This window comes from Chroicocephalus ridibundus, chromosome 4 (assembly GCF_963924245.1).
Source record: "Chroicocephalus ridibundus chromosome 4, bChrRid1.1, whole genome shotgun sequence".
Taxonomy (NCBI): domain Eukaryota; kingdom Metazoa; phylum Chordata; class Aves; order Charadriiformes; family Laridae; genus Chroicocephalus; species Chroicocephalus ridibundus.
This window is the reverse complement of record NC_086287.1, coordinates 15,278,093-15,296,273: the sequence shown is the minus strand read 5'-3', so window position 1 is coordinate 15,296,273 and position 18,181 is coordinate 15,278,093. Positions and strand designations below refer to the sequence as shown.

The 18,181-nt window shown below is 36.8% G+C and overlaps 1 protein-coding gene across 11 annotated transcripts in view; it reads left to right on the top strand.

Moving 5' to 3' along the window:
• The window catches only part of SOX6 (SRY-box transcription factor 6), a 381,266-nt gene that overhangs the window by 348,281 nt on the left and 14,804 nt on the right, over window positions 1-18,181 (top strand). For 10 of the 11 annotated variants that reach the window (XM_063331731.1, XM_063331728.1, XM_063331729.1 and 7 more), the window contains 2 exons: window positions 14,623-14,856; window positions 17,385-17,601. In XM_063331731.1, the coding sequence (XP_063187801.1) occupies window positions 14,623-14,856; window positions 17,385-17,601 (451 nt within the window). The remainder of the gene's footprint in view (window positions 1-14,622; window positions 14,857-17,384; window positions 17,602-18,181) is intronic. The other variant, XM_063331725.1, reaches the window with a different exon arrangement.

Sequence of the window (18,181 nt, the reverse complement as noted above, 5' to 3'; positions counted from 1 at the left end):
TTTTGGGCTTCCATATGTCTCTGTTTCAGTCAAGTTTCAATTACTAAGAAACTTGACAACTTATTCTTTAGGATCATAAAATCATTTAGGTTGGAAAAGACCCTTAAGATCATCGAGTCCAACCATAAACCTAACACTAACAAGTCCACCACTAAACCACGTCCCTAAGCGCCATGTCTACATGTCTTTAAAAACCTACAGGGATGGTGTCTCAACCATTTCCCTGGGCAGCCTGTTACAGTGTTTGATGACCCTTTCAGCGAAGAAATTCTTCCTAATATCCAATCTAAACTTGAGGCTGTTTCCTCTCATCCTATTGCTTGTTACTTGGGAAGAGAGACCAACACCCATCTGGCTACAACCTCCTTTCAGGTAGTTGTAGAGAGAGATGAGGTCACCCCTCAGCCTTCTTTTCTCTGGACTAAACAACTCCAGTTCCCTCAGCTGGTCCTCACAGGACTTTTTCTCTAGACCCTTCACCAGCTTTGTTGCTCTTCTTTGGCCTCCTTTGAGAAGAGAGCCTTGTTGCATTTTAGTGTGTTGCCAAGGTCACAATCTCAACTAGGTGTCAAAGGTTCCTAATAGCCATAGTCATATTCTTCAAAGACCTAGTGTGTTTCACTACTTCCTTTCTGTTTTGTCATTGTTCCATACTTTCAATCTTTTTTAAAATATCATTTGAGTGCAGGTTGCTGTAGACATCTTTAGATAATATTTATGTGTTTTGTTGTGTGCTTTTACATAAATAAGTCATGTAGAAAATAAAGATTTCTGAAGTAACGTATCGGTGGTCAACTTTTAACCTCCTATCTTTCTTCACCAGAAATACATCCAGATCTCTGAGGCCCAAGTGCAGTTGTGATGGAGTGCGTGCGTGGCCATTAGATCTGTGAGATGGTTTTACTCCCATCACCACAATTTTAGAACTTCAGAATTACCAAATTTACTAGATCTAGAGAAGATATATTGACTACTTTGGGGTGGAGGGGTGGTGGGTGTCAGTGGGAGTGGTGTAACAGATTTATTCCTGAGCCAAGGACTCCAAATTTAGTCCCACTGCTGGGCATAAACTGGGGGGAAGGTGCAGTTTGGGCTTCATCCTGATCCCCCAACTGATGTAGACTAAAGGAGCTACAGAAGTGCAGTTCCACTCCCCGCCTACGTGCACACCTGCATTTTCAAAGGAAACTAAAGTGTGCAGAGACATGATATTTGTCTGTCCCATCCCAGCAGGCAGCCAAGTTAGTGCAAATCTGGGAAGTGCTCCTGGTTCCCATAGCTTTGACACAGCCTTTAAGGTTCAAGTAATTTGTTATAAGAAATATCACCAGACTTCTGTGTTTTATGGAATGCCTTTGTAATAGTATCTAGCAATGATTTCTCTTTACTCCTTATATCTTTTCTATAACATATGGCAGTGATCTGAGTTTGACAGGATCAGAGTCATGTTTTCCTTTAATTTTAGGAGTGCTTGCGGTACTGGGTCATTGATCAGAAGCTGAAGCTACATGTATATTTTTTTTGAATCATGAATTATAAGACAAGTCTTGAAATTCTTTAAATTTATCTCCATGCAATTATAAGACAAATATGAAAGGATACTGCAGAATGACTTTTAAGACTTAACTTGTTGTCCCTGCCCAGTGTTTGAAACCTTTTTTAAGATTAATAGTAGCTAGGTATACTTCCAGAGATGACCTAGCTTATGAAGTCATTTTCAAAGCTTGTGTTACTCATAATGACCTAACTGTCTTCTGAATGGAGGCCTGAAAATCATCAACAAGAGTTTTATATTAAATATGACATAAACCAACATCTCTATTACTTCCTTAGCCACCAGCAGGACTGGGCTAACTATACTAAAAATCATGCTCAGACGGTATTCAAAAACATTGCCACTGACTGTGATGCCATTGATGAATAATCCACAGCTATTAGACTTATATCATTACCTGGAAATCCCAGTTGTCATGTTAAAATATATGATACATATGTAGCTAGCAAAATTCAAAAACATGATTTGAGAGCCTCATAAATGTTCGGTGGCTGGTATGCAAAATTATAAACAACAGTCAATTATAGAACTAAACAAGGATTTTTTCTTCTCCAAACCTCATCATTTTAAAGGAAACATCATTCTTTCTGTAGGCGGCTTCATAATTTTGAGCATTTGAGATGTCACTACTGAAATACAGCTAACTAGCATGGACGCACCAAGACAGCTTTGAATCTAGCTGTAGCTAAAACCACTTTTTCAACATGACTGACATACATCAACTGACCAAAGCGTGTAGAATATAGTCAGAAGACGTAGGTGAGCCCTGTTTAAATTCCAGCTGGGGGAGCCTAAAGTATTTAGTTCTTAGTTATCTGAGAATATTGGATGATCTGAATATAGGTTTTTGCTTCAAGTTCTAAAAAAAGATACTCCTTTCACAGACGCTCACTTTTGGTGATAGTGCTGCTTCTTTTGAATCATAAAATGTGCTCCATGTTTATGGATCTTGTCCTTGTATAGTTTGCTCTATGTTTATGGATCCTTCTGTTTTTGTGGTTGTGGTCAAATGCTTTGGAAATTTGTAGGAAGTATGTTAATATTTTGTTTTGTAGTAGATAGAAATCTGCAGAATAGACCTAAAATTCCTGTTGACAATTACTGATTTTTACCTTAGCTCAGGTTGCAGTGTGGTTTCCTTCAGCAGTCATAGTCAGGGATTCGAATTCCATCAAGACATGATCTTCATTCCTGCCAAAGAACTGGATCTGTTAAAATACAGTTTTCTTGATTGGATCCTGGGTTCAGGGCAAAACCATCTGAATGTTATTGTTTTCCCACCGCCTCACTGTGATTTTGTAAAAGAGAAATAACTTCTCTGTATCCTGTTTTCTCAAGTGAAAAATCAGATGCATAGTGAAGCAAAATTCATTTTTATAATGCAAATTGAAATAGATGCAAATGCTGTATTAGTACTTAATATTTGGTTCCATGTTCATTTGTGTTACTATATTAGAATCAGGGGCTTGCGAGTTAAATATTTGGCCTCACAGTTTGCCATTTGGGACAATACACACAAAGACCTTTTCTTCTGAGTCTGATTTTGAGGTTTTCATTTGTTCTTTTTCTCATGTGGTAGTTTTCTTGATTCTGTAAACTTTCTGTTTAGCACTTGCTGTTTCTTCCTTTGATACTAATCTACCAGTGTGTGTTAAGCATGGACCATGGTTCTGAGGACAGGTACATGCCTGCTAGTTTAGATAAAAATAATTTTAAATACTGTGGTGGGATCTGTCTGTCCACTTTATCTGTATCTCTGTGATTACTTTATCCTCGTATTAAACTATTACTTTTCAAAGTCTTCCAAAGGATAACCTTTGCTACGAAACCTAGATGTTGAGTCAGTCATTAAGAGGTATCTTGGAGTCCTTGGCACGGTATTGGTACCGGCTTATCTTAAATGCATTGACTTAGTGCCTGTGTCCTCCTTGGTGCTTGTGCCCTCCCTTTCACTGCCTGCTGTCTCTTACTTTAAAGATTGCTTTAAAGATTGTGCTTTTCTATATACCAGATCACTGTTTGAGATTATATAGCTTTAAGCCTTATCTGTTTGATTATGGTATCTTTGACCATGCCCCAAGTAGGCTGACTCCAAGCCAGTTGGGGACTGCAAGCTGCATAACCATTGGTAATAGGCTGGTTCCAGTAGTAAGCCCTGGCTTGATTTTACTAATTCCAGTTCAGATATACACAAGGTTTTGGTCTGAACCTGACTTTGGACCTGAACCTGACTTTGGAACTGAACCCAAGCTTAGAGGAGCACAAGTTCACCGTTGCTTTTAAAAGTTGCATACTTCTATTCAGCAGAACCCATTTCTGCAGCATTTCAGATGGTGGATTTGCTGACCAACATACAAAGTCAATGAATTGTTCAATATTTGCAGCAGTTAATAGCAGTCTGTTTTATTATGTCCATAAAATTAGCACTCCCATTCATATTTTACTTGGGCTAGCCACATTACAAGGCATGTTGTAGTACAATGAGAGATTCTTCCTGCCCAAAAGCAAGGGAAATTGAATGGCAGAGAAAGAAATGGCGTTAGGCCTCATCATGGACTTAACCAATTGCCAGAACACTGTGAACAATGAGTGAACGATGGCAGCAGCAGCAGTGAATGTGGAATCATGTGGAGATGAGGAATGAGCTAACTGTGGAAAGACAAGTAGTCTTTGCAATGTAGAAGGTAGTTTCTTGGCCGTGGGGGGAGAAACATGAGAAAAAGGAGCTGCAAATGGAGCATATGAATGAAATCTAAGGGTGAGGAGAAACTACCACCTTGTCCTGCTCCAAATTTCTGTCCATCTGTCAAAACTTCATTTTGTCCCTCCCTGGGGATAGAGCAGACATCGTGACAAGCACCTGGGTTTTGCAAATCTTTTAAGTAAAAACCAGATCAATGCTTTCATAAAGGAGAACCTCTACCATATACTCAACGCCTCAGCATTCTCATATAGGCCCAATAATAAATAAATGCTTATGCAAAAGAGTGACATGTTCCTTCTTAACTCCATAAAAGGTTGACTTTGAGCAGCTGAAGAGGTAGGTGAAAGGGAATGATAAATTTGCAGGCAAATCAATCTTGGCAGGCTGCCAGCACAATCCAAACCTGTGAGGTAACTTGTTTAACACCCTCCTATGCAGAGGTGTAAACAGCAGGTAGTACATGCATGACAAAGCATCACTTACTTTTGTGACAGTGCTTCATAAATACGGGAGGAAAGAATGCCTCTCCATGCCAGTATTTGTCGCACGTAAATATTTGTAATAGTTGCTATGGCAGTTGAGAGGGGAAAGATGAAAATCAGAAAACAGTGAAAGCTGTCTGAAAACAAAGAAGTGTTTCCAGAGAGAATGCAGTAAGCTCAAGTACTGGAATTTTTATTCCCCTGAATTCTTGTTAAATGTCTTTGATTAAAAAAAATCCCATAAGTGTATTTTTATTATTTAAAGATAAAATAACTTATTATCTTTGTTAATTAGACCAGATGCTAAAAGGTGGCCTTCATTAATTGTGGTTGCCATTTTCAACATCCATGAATCTATTCGATTGTGCCTGATACTTGAGTGATACACTTAAATTTTTCAGAATAACTCATAACAGATCAGGAATCTGGGATAAAGTACTTAAGCACAGTATTTCAGTTGTGTTGGATGAGATACAGTGCCTCAGCCCTGGAGTAACTTGACGCCTGCAAATAGGATAGGAATAAGACGTTCTGTCTTTAAGAACCATCCCATCACTTTTCTGATGGCAACCACTTCATGAATTTCACTGTTGCCAGCATCCCCACGACATTTTACAGGGGGAACTCCCACTTCGAGTGTTGAAAAATCTGAGCTGGGGGTGTGTGGACTGATCTTCTCATGGCATTGAAACTTATTTCTCTCAAGACACTAATATTTAACATATAGCATGCTTTTCGCTTTCAGAATAATAAATCTGGATGTCTTCCACAAGTGCTACCTTTTGATTTTCAACTGTCTTAGGTATTTTTTTCATATTGCTAAATATGAGGCTTTCTCGTTTGCTGTTTCCATGCTATAGTAATTGATTCTTATAGAATAGTACCCTTATTTTAAAAAAATTCTAGTTAGAATTTCAGATTTTGTCCAACCAACCACTGTTACAACGCCCCGAGTTTTACGTAGGGGTGTCTATTAGCACAGTTATGGTTAAGGGCTTGTCACAATTTCCATTATATAGTAAAATGTTATTTTCAGGAATTTAGAACAAGGCTGTAAAAAGTAACTGCGGGCTGCAATTTTACATAGAAAATCTTTGCCCATGAGAAAATTATTGTCACAAATTCTGAAAGAATCAGTCAGTTTGCTTAGCTATTTTTAAGTGGAGTGAGTAAAAAAATTAAATATAGTTCAGTGGTTTAAAACATTTTTTCTCACTCATGTACAGCCACCACAGGTGTAAAACACACCATGGTCCTGATTCTTAGCTAAGCTGCCTAAAATAGCGTAACATTTCCAGGCACAATTGAATTTTCAGCTGACAGAGAAAGCCACCATTATATCATACTGCACGGAGGAGGAAGGAATCTTGCCCTTCTTCCTTACCTCCTCGAGCACGGGGAGCAGAACAGAAATATGAATACAGTAAGGAAAGAACATCATATATTCTGGCTAAGTATGAGCAATTGATATAGATTCAGACAAGTCATCTTCTTTGTACAACTGTCTATTTCCCTAAGTTTACACTGCACACCATTTTCTCCTTCAGGAACCTCAGTGTCTCAGCAATAGAAAAGTGTTTAAGAGCATCTGCCTTTCTTCCACGTAGATATGCCAAGTATCTAAGCAAGCATTTAGTGCAGAACTTAGTAGGAAGGGTATAACATTTTCTTAATTTGTACTTAGATTTAATTTTACATAAGCAGTGGTCCAAAATGTGTGTTTTGTGGGCATTACAGCATCTTCACAGCTTCTGCAAATATTAAATGATTATGTTTTCAATTTGGCAGGGGTAGTTTCACAGGAAGTGCAGGATTTCAAGAAAGAGTAATTTGTAAATTTTCACCTAAGCCCATATTTCATGGCAAATCCCCCATTTTTAATCCAGACCAGGTAAATGTGGCAACATATTTGAACATGCCATTGCCCTGTTTGTAAAAACATCTTTGTGGCTTCTCTCACAAATCCCAAATGCACAGGTAGAGCATATTTGAAAAACTAGCCTTAAGAGTTTTTCCTAACATTTATTATGACTTGTTGACGTACAGCTCCTGTTACCATGCTGCTTTTGCTTCTCTCCCTTCATGATATATTATTTACTAATTATATTATTAATTATTATTATATCAGCGCTCCATGTGAAAGGCGAGAAGAAATGGCATATGTGTATCCTAGCCCTAGGTTCTTGCCATCTAATTACTGATATGATATGACAAGTGAGAGCAGCAAACACTGGATGGAGGGAATTAGTTGTATACAAAGGATGATGTTGCATATGCAAGAGGGTGACAAATTCAGTTGCAGCTTGAATGCAGGAAATAGGACACTAAAGCAGTGATTCCGACACACATTAAAACCTTTTGCAAAGTATTCTGCATGTCATTAATATCACATAATTTGAGGGAGGTGTTTTGTAAACCTCTCTCCCATTGTTAAACGTAGTTCCCTATTACAAACCACATTGTACTTAAGCTTTTAAAATTCATTGTTTTGCTACATAGAAGCAAGCAAAGTTGTTCGTTAACAACGTTCATCCACATCTTGAACAAAGCATCCATCAAACATGAAGTCAGGCTGCCTTTTTTCTCTGTGGTGAATTCCTGTCTGTCATTTCTCCGTCTTAAAACAAAACAAAGCATTGACAGAAATATGAATGGATCATGTCCTATGGCCCTTGTTCAGGCAGGGTTGGTTTTTTTTGAAAACTGTTAGGGATGACTGAAGACTGCAGAATTAATCCCCGTGTTTTAAATCAGTCTCATGTTTTCTGGATGTTCCAGGTGACACTGTCATGTCTCGAGAAATTTGAAATTATGTAACAGCTCCACTGGCAATAAAGCTGTTAGTCTTATGGAAACATTTTTATGTTAAATAGATTAGTTCATTCCTTTTTGTATTGTTTTGTCTTTGAATATGATTAATATAGTAGCAGTAATTGCTCAGCTGTTAGAACAACAGTTTTTCTGGAAAAGAAACCAAAAAAAACCAAAACCCAAACAATTTGCAGTATCAATAGATCTTTTAGATACCTAACAATAATTATTAGTAATATTTCTCTTGGGCTGGGGTGTTTTGTCCATGGTTTTCCCTTCTGCAGGCCTTTACTTTCCTTATTTGAGTATGAAATGAAATATCAAAGGGAAACAACAATAGTGTTCATGGGAATGTTGATCGTAGTTAGACCTGATGACTGGCAATCCTTTACTTCTAGTGTCATTACTTAGGCGGAATAACTTTGAACTTAAATATGTTTCACATTTTTTCTATCAATAATGTCTATGTCAGAATGGGGCTGTTACCATTTAATTACCCTCTGTGAAGGGTCTTGAAGTCTGCAAGTGGCACATGATTGAAAAATCTTTTGACACTTACATACCTCCCCGAATTTACAGTAGAAGTTGTTTCTTCATCCCAATTTCTATCTACATGTTTCGTGGATCTTCACAGAATAACGTCTCATGCTCTTGCCTTAAAGCACAAGTGGGACTACGTAAGCCACTGAGGGTTTAAGTTAGGCCATAAGCACTAATTAATTCCATTAATATTCCATGTAATTTAAAAGATTATTGTACTGTTTTAGCTGTATTCCATGCCAAATTTCCATGAGGGTTAATTTTGCTGTAAAATGTGGTCAAGGAATCTGAACTGTTCGCGTAAGCCATCAAGAAAGCAGTTGCATTTGGCAATTTTAATTAATTTAAATAATGTAGATTTGGGCATGGCTGGCTGTGGAGCATGGATCTGCTAATCACTTATTTAGAAATATTGTTTCAGTATTCAATATGACCCAACTAACAATTCAGCTTTAAACACTGGTGAGTGAACTGCTACCACTGGTAGAGCTGAGAACGGTTCATTTGATTTCACACACGCAAGAGATCTCCCCATTAATTTCAGCTCTAGACTAAATGGCGACTAATGGGGAAAGACATATATGCAGGTTGTGAGGATGGCTGTGAAAACTGGTGCTGTGTTTTAATTGAGATTAAGAATTTTGCTTGCATATGTAAAACAAATGTACTAAAAAAGTAAACTCCCTGCCACCAAAACTGAAAACAAGGCACTTTGGAAAATATATGCTGATATATAACTGGCTAGAATTTCCTTCATTTTGCAAAGCCACGAGCCACATGCATCAGCTCACCACAAAGTCATTAGGTCTTTTTAAACTCAGATGAAAAACATTAACAAATACCACAAAAGGCTTTAGTATGGCCCCTTTGTTCATTCACATATGGCAGTTTATAACTCCTGCACCACTTGGGTCGTGTGTTTGTTTAAGCTGCCTCCATCAGGCCAGCCCTGAAAGAACAAAAGACATCTTGAGCGATCCTAAGCAGGAAATGGGCTAATCTAAACATGGCTTGTGACACTATAAGTAGAATAGAAAGGGGAGGGATTGATTAGTCATTAATGTCCAATTGACTCCATATGGATGTTGCAATAATAAGGCCTTTTTCAGTGCAGTAGCGGAGTTATTGAATTAGAGGTTTATGTTTCCTCAGAGCTGACCTTAGGGAATTCCCTTTTGGTTCTTCTTGTTGATGTTTTAAAGAGAATGGAGTCTCTTAACAGGAAAAATGGAAGCCTTATCATAACTTTGAGTGTAGCATGGATGTAGCTAACCTGCGCTACAGTGTATTCCCACCTCTTAGTATTTACTTAGCACAATTCAGAACCCTTTCAGGTGAAATATTTTAGAGCCCATTTAAATATTCCAGTATTTCACAAATCACTCATGTCTTTCTCAGGTTTTTCCCCCTTTTCATTCACTCACATGCAGCCTATAAGAAATGTTAGGCCCTCAAATCCGAGATGAATAATATTTGTTTAGCATTTGGAATGAAAGCAGCTTGACAAACAGACACTTCCCTGCAGAACATTTGTGCCACTGTATGACTACAGGCATCCCTGTCCCGGAGCTAGTCGTGTTTCCAAGTTTTGCCTAGTGATGACAAGACATGCCAGTAACGATAATAGTTCATGATACCCATTTATTTTGCCTCTCTTGCTGGTAATAAAGAATAAGAAAGTCTTCTGAATGTGGATGGGGATGAAGAAGAGGCAGGCAAGGGGCAAAACAGATCAATGTTACGCTAACACTGCTACAAGTCACTTAGATTGCAGTGAAGTAGTAATTTTTGTAACTGTCTCCAAAATTGAACATTGAACTTAATAACTCAAAATAAATTATTATTCTTGTATTCTAAACCTTCTGAAGCTTCTTTTGTCATTCTATTCTTTTCAGATTTTATTTTTTCTATTTGATTTAAAATACTGCTATATCTTTCATAAAAGCTGCATTCGTCTGTCTACAGGTTAAGGGCAGGAAGGGGACTGCCAAGCCAGTTTTTCACGCTCCCTGTTTTTATGGTATTTCCTTGTTTATGAGTAAACCATCTCTAGTAGTAAAAGAGTGACTCCTCTTTGCATGTTCATTAAGTTCTGGTCTCCGCAATGCAAGCTGCTAGCAGTGCTAGTTATATTACCACAGACAGGGCCAGATATTTTGGAGGTCGCAATCAGTCTTTTCCAAAGTAGACAAAAATGTCATCTCAGTTTAATGAATAACTGATTATAGGAGCTTTACTACTAACCAGTTGCTTTTACACTAGGAACCTAGAAATATTGTCTTTATTTCTATATATCCTATCTTGTTATATGTCTATGGAAGATGGTATGCAGTATATTCTCTAGAGTAGCCAAAGATTCATTATCTGGAGGAGTCAACGAAATGTATCACTTCAAACATGAATCAATGGCCAGAGTGTGAAGAAGTATTAAGGAATAACGAGTGACTGATAAAAATCTCTTTCTATTCGCTGTCACTTCTTTTCTCTTTCTTTCCTTATCTTTTTCTCAACCTTTTTTTGCTCCTTTCTATAACATTTATTATTGTTTGCATTCTAATAACATGTAACTCTGGTTACAGTCTGAGGTTTTGTTGTGGTAGATGTATAAAAGGGAAGGTAAAGCCACATCTCGTTAAAGACAATAGGATTAACCCTAATGCGGCCAAGATTTCAGGGAACATGCTAAGACATCATGCCTGTCCTAAAATTCTTGTCATTATAAAAGGTGAGAAACTCAGATACAGGCAGGAAAAAATAAACAAACAATGTAACAATTTTTACCGTATGTTTCTTAACATTTAATTCATTTGAAAATGCTTATCTTTCCTGTTGATGATCAGATTCTTTTCTCATTCTAAAGAACAGGGGTTCTCCTTCCCCTGCACTGTCATTAGAGAGCAATCAGTCTCTTTGGGAACAAAAATATTGTTTGAAATTACTTTAATGAAGCTGCGACATTTTTAGATTCATTCTGTGGTGTTCTTTGACCCAGTGTTGTCCCTAGAGTCTAGTCTGGAATCCAGCTTTCACAGAGGAGTTGACTGCCATATATCCACAAAAAGTGATGATTGTCCTCTAATCTGCTTTTAGTTTTAAATCATCAAAGTCATGACAAGTTGAGCAAATGCAAAGCATCTAGGAAGCGAGGCAGTCCACACCCTCAGAAGCTAAAATTGTCACTTTGAGGACAACCCCAGCTTTTAGGCCGAAGTGTAGACTTCTTTGCCAACCAATCCATTAGGACAGCCAAACTGTAATGCTTTTGCAAGAATTTTTAATTGTGACCAAGCTCTTAATTCTAAAAATCAAAACCCCCTCCTGTGACTGCAGTATGAATAGTAATTAGCAGATGGAGCATTAGTTGCCATAGACAATTACCAACTTCGTCTTCTCTTCTCACCCTTCATTAGTAGTACATTTGTATTTTATCTGTTGAGTTTATTATCTGTTAGACTTTCCTGAAAATATTTTTAGAAAGACCTACTTCTTTGCAGTTGTATATATCTTTCCTTTAAAAATTTCAGGCATCTCTTTCAGCCTCTGTCAGTACTATAATTATCACAATAAGAAAAAAATCCATACTTTGTAAAACCTGTTGAAATTGTTTATATAGGACACAATACTGTCTAAATATCTGATTGACAGGACGAAGTACCTAAGAACAACCAGTTTGAAAGCTTGTTCTTATGTGTTTCAACTTGTGAAAGCTTACTGAGGGTATGTGCTTTTTATATCATTAGTGCCTCATTACTAAGCGAAAAAGGCACCGAGACTTTCTGGCTCCCCACGTAGAATCACATGCTAACAGAAGTATTTTCTTGTAATGCTTTATATGCTGAATATGATTCTGTAGTTCTGAGATAGTTAGAAGAACATGGAGATTATATTACTTTAGTTGTTTGCAGAAATTCATTTTGCAGATGCTTTTGTGATGGCCTATGGGTCAACTTGCAAATATTCCCCCAGAGATCAAGCCCAAAGAACATCAACTCTTTGGCTGCTTTTTCAAATCCTTCAAGTATGGACTTGTTTAAAGCAGATACAGCCAGAGCTTCTTGGCCTTTTTGGGATGATTGTAATTTATTACTCTAAGTAAGAATTGTTTTCTAATATAACCTTTCCCTGAAAATAGATCATTAATGGTGGGTTTTTTCTTCTCTCTCTCTCTTTTTTTTTTTTTTTGTGTTTTATCTAAATTATATCCAAATTAAAAAGACAGTCTATAATCTTGATACCAGTAAAGGTACTCTTTACCTGCATTAGGAATCAAAGTTCAGGCCAAAATTGTGTTAGAAAGGGCTAAAGACAAAATCCTTAGCCGTAGTGAATAAGTACCTTTGGGAAAGTAGAAGACGGAAAATCATCATATGGATTCAAATATGTTTTCTTTCCTTTGCTATGAGTAGAGTAGCTGAATAACAAATAACAACTTTTGCATTAATAGTAATTTAATTTTTTTAATTTGTCACCAACTTCCTAATTGTCCACATACTAGTAACAAATTTTATGGCATTATTTTAAAAGATAGAACAACCAGTACATGATATATTTGATTTTTCTCAAATTATATAGCCATTTGTCTCAATAAATGTTTCAGCGTCGAGTTACTATGTTTGTAACTTAGTATAGTTTCACAATAAATATATCCTCTCTCAAAAGATGGTATCTTTGATATGCATGTTCCAAGCCTTCTGACAACAATGGACAGAGCCTCATTAACCATACACACCCCTAAACTGGTCCTACATGTGGGTGGTTTAGCAAAGAAAGCTTACTGCAGCTGCAGCCTCCTGTAAATGCTGAACACCTGTAGCATGGTACTTGACTTAGAATAGTATTAAAATAGTTTTGCATCTCACATTTGCCACAAACCTGTCTTCTTTTATGTGCACGCACGTAAGTATACAAATTGCCAAATTGGTGTCAGCTGTAAAGTAATGGCATTGGAGGCATCATAAATTACCATGGTGATCCTCAGGAGAAGACACTGCCGTATATGAATGAGTGTTTTGCTCTCAGGGTAATGTATGTCTTCATCTGGCCCAGTAGTCAGCATATTGCCCTGTGTTGATGGATATAGTTGGCTTGAAACTACACTACATTTCACTGCACAATAAACATGGCTGTCAGCACCATATAAAGCAAAATCAATTTATCCTGTATGGTCAGTGCGTTTTAAATGAAATTAATGTACTGTGGACCTGGTGGCAAAAAGGTAGTGTATTAGTTATGCATCCTCTATTTTAGGACGTTTTTCGTGTAAATGTATTCCCTATATAGAATTTTTAAACTGGTATACCTATTATAAAGTGGTTTCGCACTAAATTATGAAACTTAGCTTTTGCACAATTAAAAACTTGTAGGTCAGTGACTGAAATCTAAGTCTGCAGGGTTTTACTTAGTATGAAGAACTAATCTTATATTTTTTGGCAAATAGATCCATGTTGGGTGCTGTAATAGTTTACAAAAAAAGGATACGTATTGCTGTGCTAATTTGTTGTTACGTACCTTGTTTTTTCAAGGTATTGAATTACACGAACAGTTTGATGAGGCCTAACACTAAGTATGTCACTCTCCCGCTATAAAGACTTTTTCCCTTTCTTTTATAGCTAAGGTATAACCCTGAAAACATATGTTGTTATCACAATTGCAAAAGTTTTTCTGATAAAAACATGCCTTATCTAGGCTTGGTTGTCTCCTTCTCCTGTATTAACTAGTTCTACACCTCATACCTCTGTGAACTCTAAATCCCCATGAAGTTTTGCTGTTTGTGGTCAAGAAGCAGGGCTGGATGCATTCAAAATCTGGTTAAGGTTAGCATGTACAGGTTGAATTGATGGTGGGTAACGACGGGACACTGGGGTCCATTAAAGCACAGCAGGCATGGAGAAGCTGGAATGCTTGCTTCCCATTCTGGAAGCTACAGGATGCTGTGCGTGTACCTGTTGAAAGCAGACAGTTTTATTACGTATATGTGATCGAATGCTCCAAGACACATCTAAAATTTAAGTAAAGCAGATGTGTCTTTATAATGTTCAGCTCCAAATATAATCAGACCCATACAACTAGCATCGTGTACCTTGTGTTCTATATAATTTATTTTATGAAAAGTTTGGCATGTGCTTCACTGCTCAAGAAGTAAAGTCATTGTAAATTATTTGTGTGAACAGGTCTACATCAGTTTGGATTCTCAACTGTAACTTTTATGTGAGTTTTGTTGAGCATTCAGAACATATATGCTATGTTAAAGTCCCAAAAGGAAACTTTTTCAAATCTCCATACCTTAACTGGAGAAATACCAGTGCAATTTGTTTCCTCACTCAGATGTCGATGCCTTCAGCTGGGTGAGCCTGATCAATTACACTGAAATCACTGGATATCCTTTCTCTCTCTTTCTCATAGACCTGGCAGCAAAAAGAGAGAGAGAGAAAGAGAATGAGGCTAAAATAAACACAGCACTGAAAGCGCTTGCGTAATCCACGTAATAATGTTTTGCATCCATCTTGTTTCTTCCTGCCCTGACATTACAGGAAGTAAAGCAATGAATGGCTCTGCAGCTAAACTACAGCAGTATTATTGTTGGCCAACAGGAGGTGCCACCGTGGCTGAAGCTCGAGTCTACCGGGATTCACGGGGCCGAGCCAGCAGCGAACCGCACATCAAACGACCAATGAATGCTTTCATGGTTTGGGCAAAGGATGAGCGTCGAAAAATTCTCCAGGCCTTCCCTGACATGCACAACTCCAACATTAGCAAAATCCTAGGTAAGTGCAAGACAATGAACAAATCATGACTGTGACTAAACCAAAACTGAGGGAAGCTTAATTTTGCTGAGGGAAGCTACTCTGCTGTAGTGGTGTCAATTGGCAGAGGTTAGTTATTTTGGGAGCTGTGGAAAGATGAGGTTATTTATATTGGTGACACAGGCTAGTTACTTCCTTCTTGGATATGCAACTTCTCTAATTTTAGGATATATTTTGTGTGGGAAATGTTCACTGAAATTGGAATTACTGAAACATACAAATGAAGACTCATGGGTTGTTTTCATTTTCATTCCCTTCCTTTTCCCTTTCTGCCCCTTCCCCAATGCTTTTTATTTTCAACAGTAGAGTCACAACATACTTTAAAGCCATAGCAGCATTCAAAAGGAATGTTTTGTGAAATCTGTTTTAAGAGTGTATCCTGATAAGAGGTCTAATCGCAAGAGTCTGTTAGAAATCACCTGAACTACAAAGCACCTGAGTGCAAAATGGTACTTGCTGGAGTAATTACTGTGAAAAAAATTAATATAGTACAAAATCAAAGGTTTATGTCAGCCAGTGCAGTGTCAAAGAAAGAAACCTGGCACAGTTCAAAAGACATGTACATGCGTACCTTCTTGCATGCAAAATGATGCTTGATTCAAAATGTTACAATGTTTATAAAACAAAGGAAGCACTAGTATCATACAATTAAAATATTGCCTAGTTAAAAGACACCATAGTTAATATTTAATTTGTATAGATTGGGACGATCAGGGAATATACCATGGATTATATTTTGCCACTGTGCAAATAAATTGGCTCATTTTTGAGAAATTTTGATTTGCTTTTTAAGACGCCTCCAGAGAATTAGAAACATACGTGAGAATGAGTGGTGAAATGTTAAAACCTATATTTGCTTTCTGAGTCTTTGAAGTGAAAGACAGATTCCAAATGTAACTCGTAATAAATAAAAGTAAAAATCAGGTTTCCTCTGTAATCAGTTTATTGTAAACTTTGAGTTCAAATATGTTCTTACCAAAGTTTGTTGCATGTTAGTTCAATCAGAGGCAAGAATACATCGAAATAAATGTTACTTTGTCCTAAAACTTCCAAAATCTAACTTAGTAGTTCTCATATTTTTGTCTACCATATAAGTAAGTTATATGAATAGCCTTTCAGTTTTGTATAAAACCTGCACTGTTTCAGTGTTGGCAGCTGTAGGGAATCTATATTATTTGTGTGCATTCTGTGAAAAAACTATTAGGAGCATAGTAACTGTATTCATTAAAATGTAAACTTCCAGCATAAATATTTCAGAAGTGCCAGCAATTGAGTGTTTGTTAACCATGGAATTAACCTGTCAGTATCTGCTCTGCCACAAATAAGTCTATGTCCATATAATATCTGTGCAACTTTTCCAGGACAATGAGAAAAGAGACTGAAATATTAGAACTGACACGGAGTATTGCTGGCTACGGATAATATTTATACAACTTTTCCATTTGTTGATGTATGAAAAATCTTGGTAAAAGAATAGCTTCCACCCACGTTTACCGCAGCTGTAATCGTTTTATTCATATAAAAGACACCAAAAAGCTATTTTCTGCATTTCTTATCCCCTGGAAAAAAAAATAAAAACCCCTCCTTCTCTATTCCAGTGTTTAGATAGCTCTCTATAAACAATACAAGAGATTTGAATACTTTTTCCTCTTCCTGTATACACTGTGTTAATTTTTTTAACTTTTTTATCGGTACAGCTTTCAATGAGAGTTTACAGTACCTGAAGTGGTGTATATAATTACAATGTGCTTTCTGTTTTCTTTTTTTTAAAGAATATAAGCTTGTTAAACATAACTTTCTCAGTGCAATTCTGTGCATTTTATTACATCTGGCTGGAAGATAATATTCATAATAGGATTTAAAATATGGTAAGGTGCCAATATTATGCCAAGCTTATATCAGAAGATTAGTAATTTTAAGACACCCAGACAGCAAGGGATTTTTCATTATTTTGTTGAATCTATAAGGTTTTTATATTTTTTTCCTGCTACACAGCAAGGTATTAATATCTATTAGTAGGAGTATATAAACCAAATCCTCATAAAACTATCAAAGAAGCATGTGTCCCTAGGCAATGTGTTAAGCTTTTAACAGTAAAAGTATGGTTGTAGATCTTACTTAACCATAATACTGTGAGTGGTATTACAAAGGTATAGAATTATTCACAGATTAATGCTCACATTGTAAAAAATTAAATAGTCTGTTTTGCAGCATGAGGCTAAGACTTTGAGAACTATTGATTTTAAGTGCACTTATTTAATAGGGATTTACATATGTTTTGGTCCCAGCAACATCTGAAAGTCAGGGTTCTTTTAAGGTGTCTCAGGTTGTGCATCCCAATGTATGTGCTGACTGGTGTAAATTCAAATCGGTTTATTTAATTAACTTATTTAAAATGTATTTATTATGGCAAGAAGGCATGTTGAAATGTGTATGTGTGAAGCTAAACCTGCTTTACTTGATCACTCACTGATGTTTTGTGTTAATAGGATCTCGCTGGAAGTCCATGTCAAATCAAGAGAAACAACCTTATTATGAAGAGCAGGCACGGCTAAGTAAAATCCACCTAGAAAAGTATCCTAATTACAAATACAAACCTCGACCAAAACGTACCTGCATTGTTGACGGAAAGAAATTGCGTATTGGTGAATACAAACAACTGATGAGGTCTCGAAGACAGGAGATGAGGCAGTTTTTTACCGTAGGGTGAGTACTATTGTTGTAATTGTTTTCAAAGACAGAGCATGCTGTTTGAAAACAAATAGACTTATCTATTTAAGTCAGACTAATGTCATTTAGAAAGTAAGGATTTGAACCTGTAAAACCTTAGTAAAAACATAAGATATATCATGGAATATGGAGCTATCAGCTTGCCACTGAATGCTGATTATGAGACTGATTGTGGAATTCTTTAAAGTCAAAAGAAGTTGTTTCCCATTAGCCTGAAAGGCTTGAATCATGTCTTTTGTGAGTTATTAGTAAGATAATCCATTCTGGGTTAGTAATGACTCCAGGATCATTTCCTAAATTAAGACAAGAACAAAGACAGAGAGATTATTCCAGTGTAGAATAAGGAGTCAGGAGAGGGGAAAAAAGGACAGGAGTAATAGCAGTTACATTAGGAACACACATGAATGAGTGATATCATAGCATGAGGCTATTAGGAATTTTGTTATATATAGAACTGTGGAAAAAATATTTTAAAAAAATAAATATTTTAGGAGGAGTCTTTCAAGTAGTGCATAGATAGACTAGGTAGATTTACAACTCGGAATACATGGCTCAA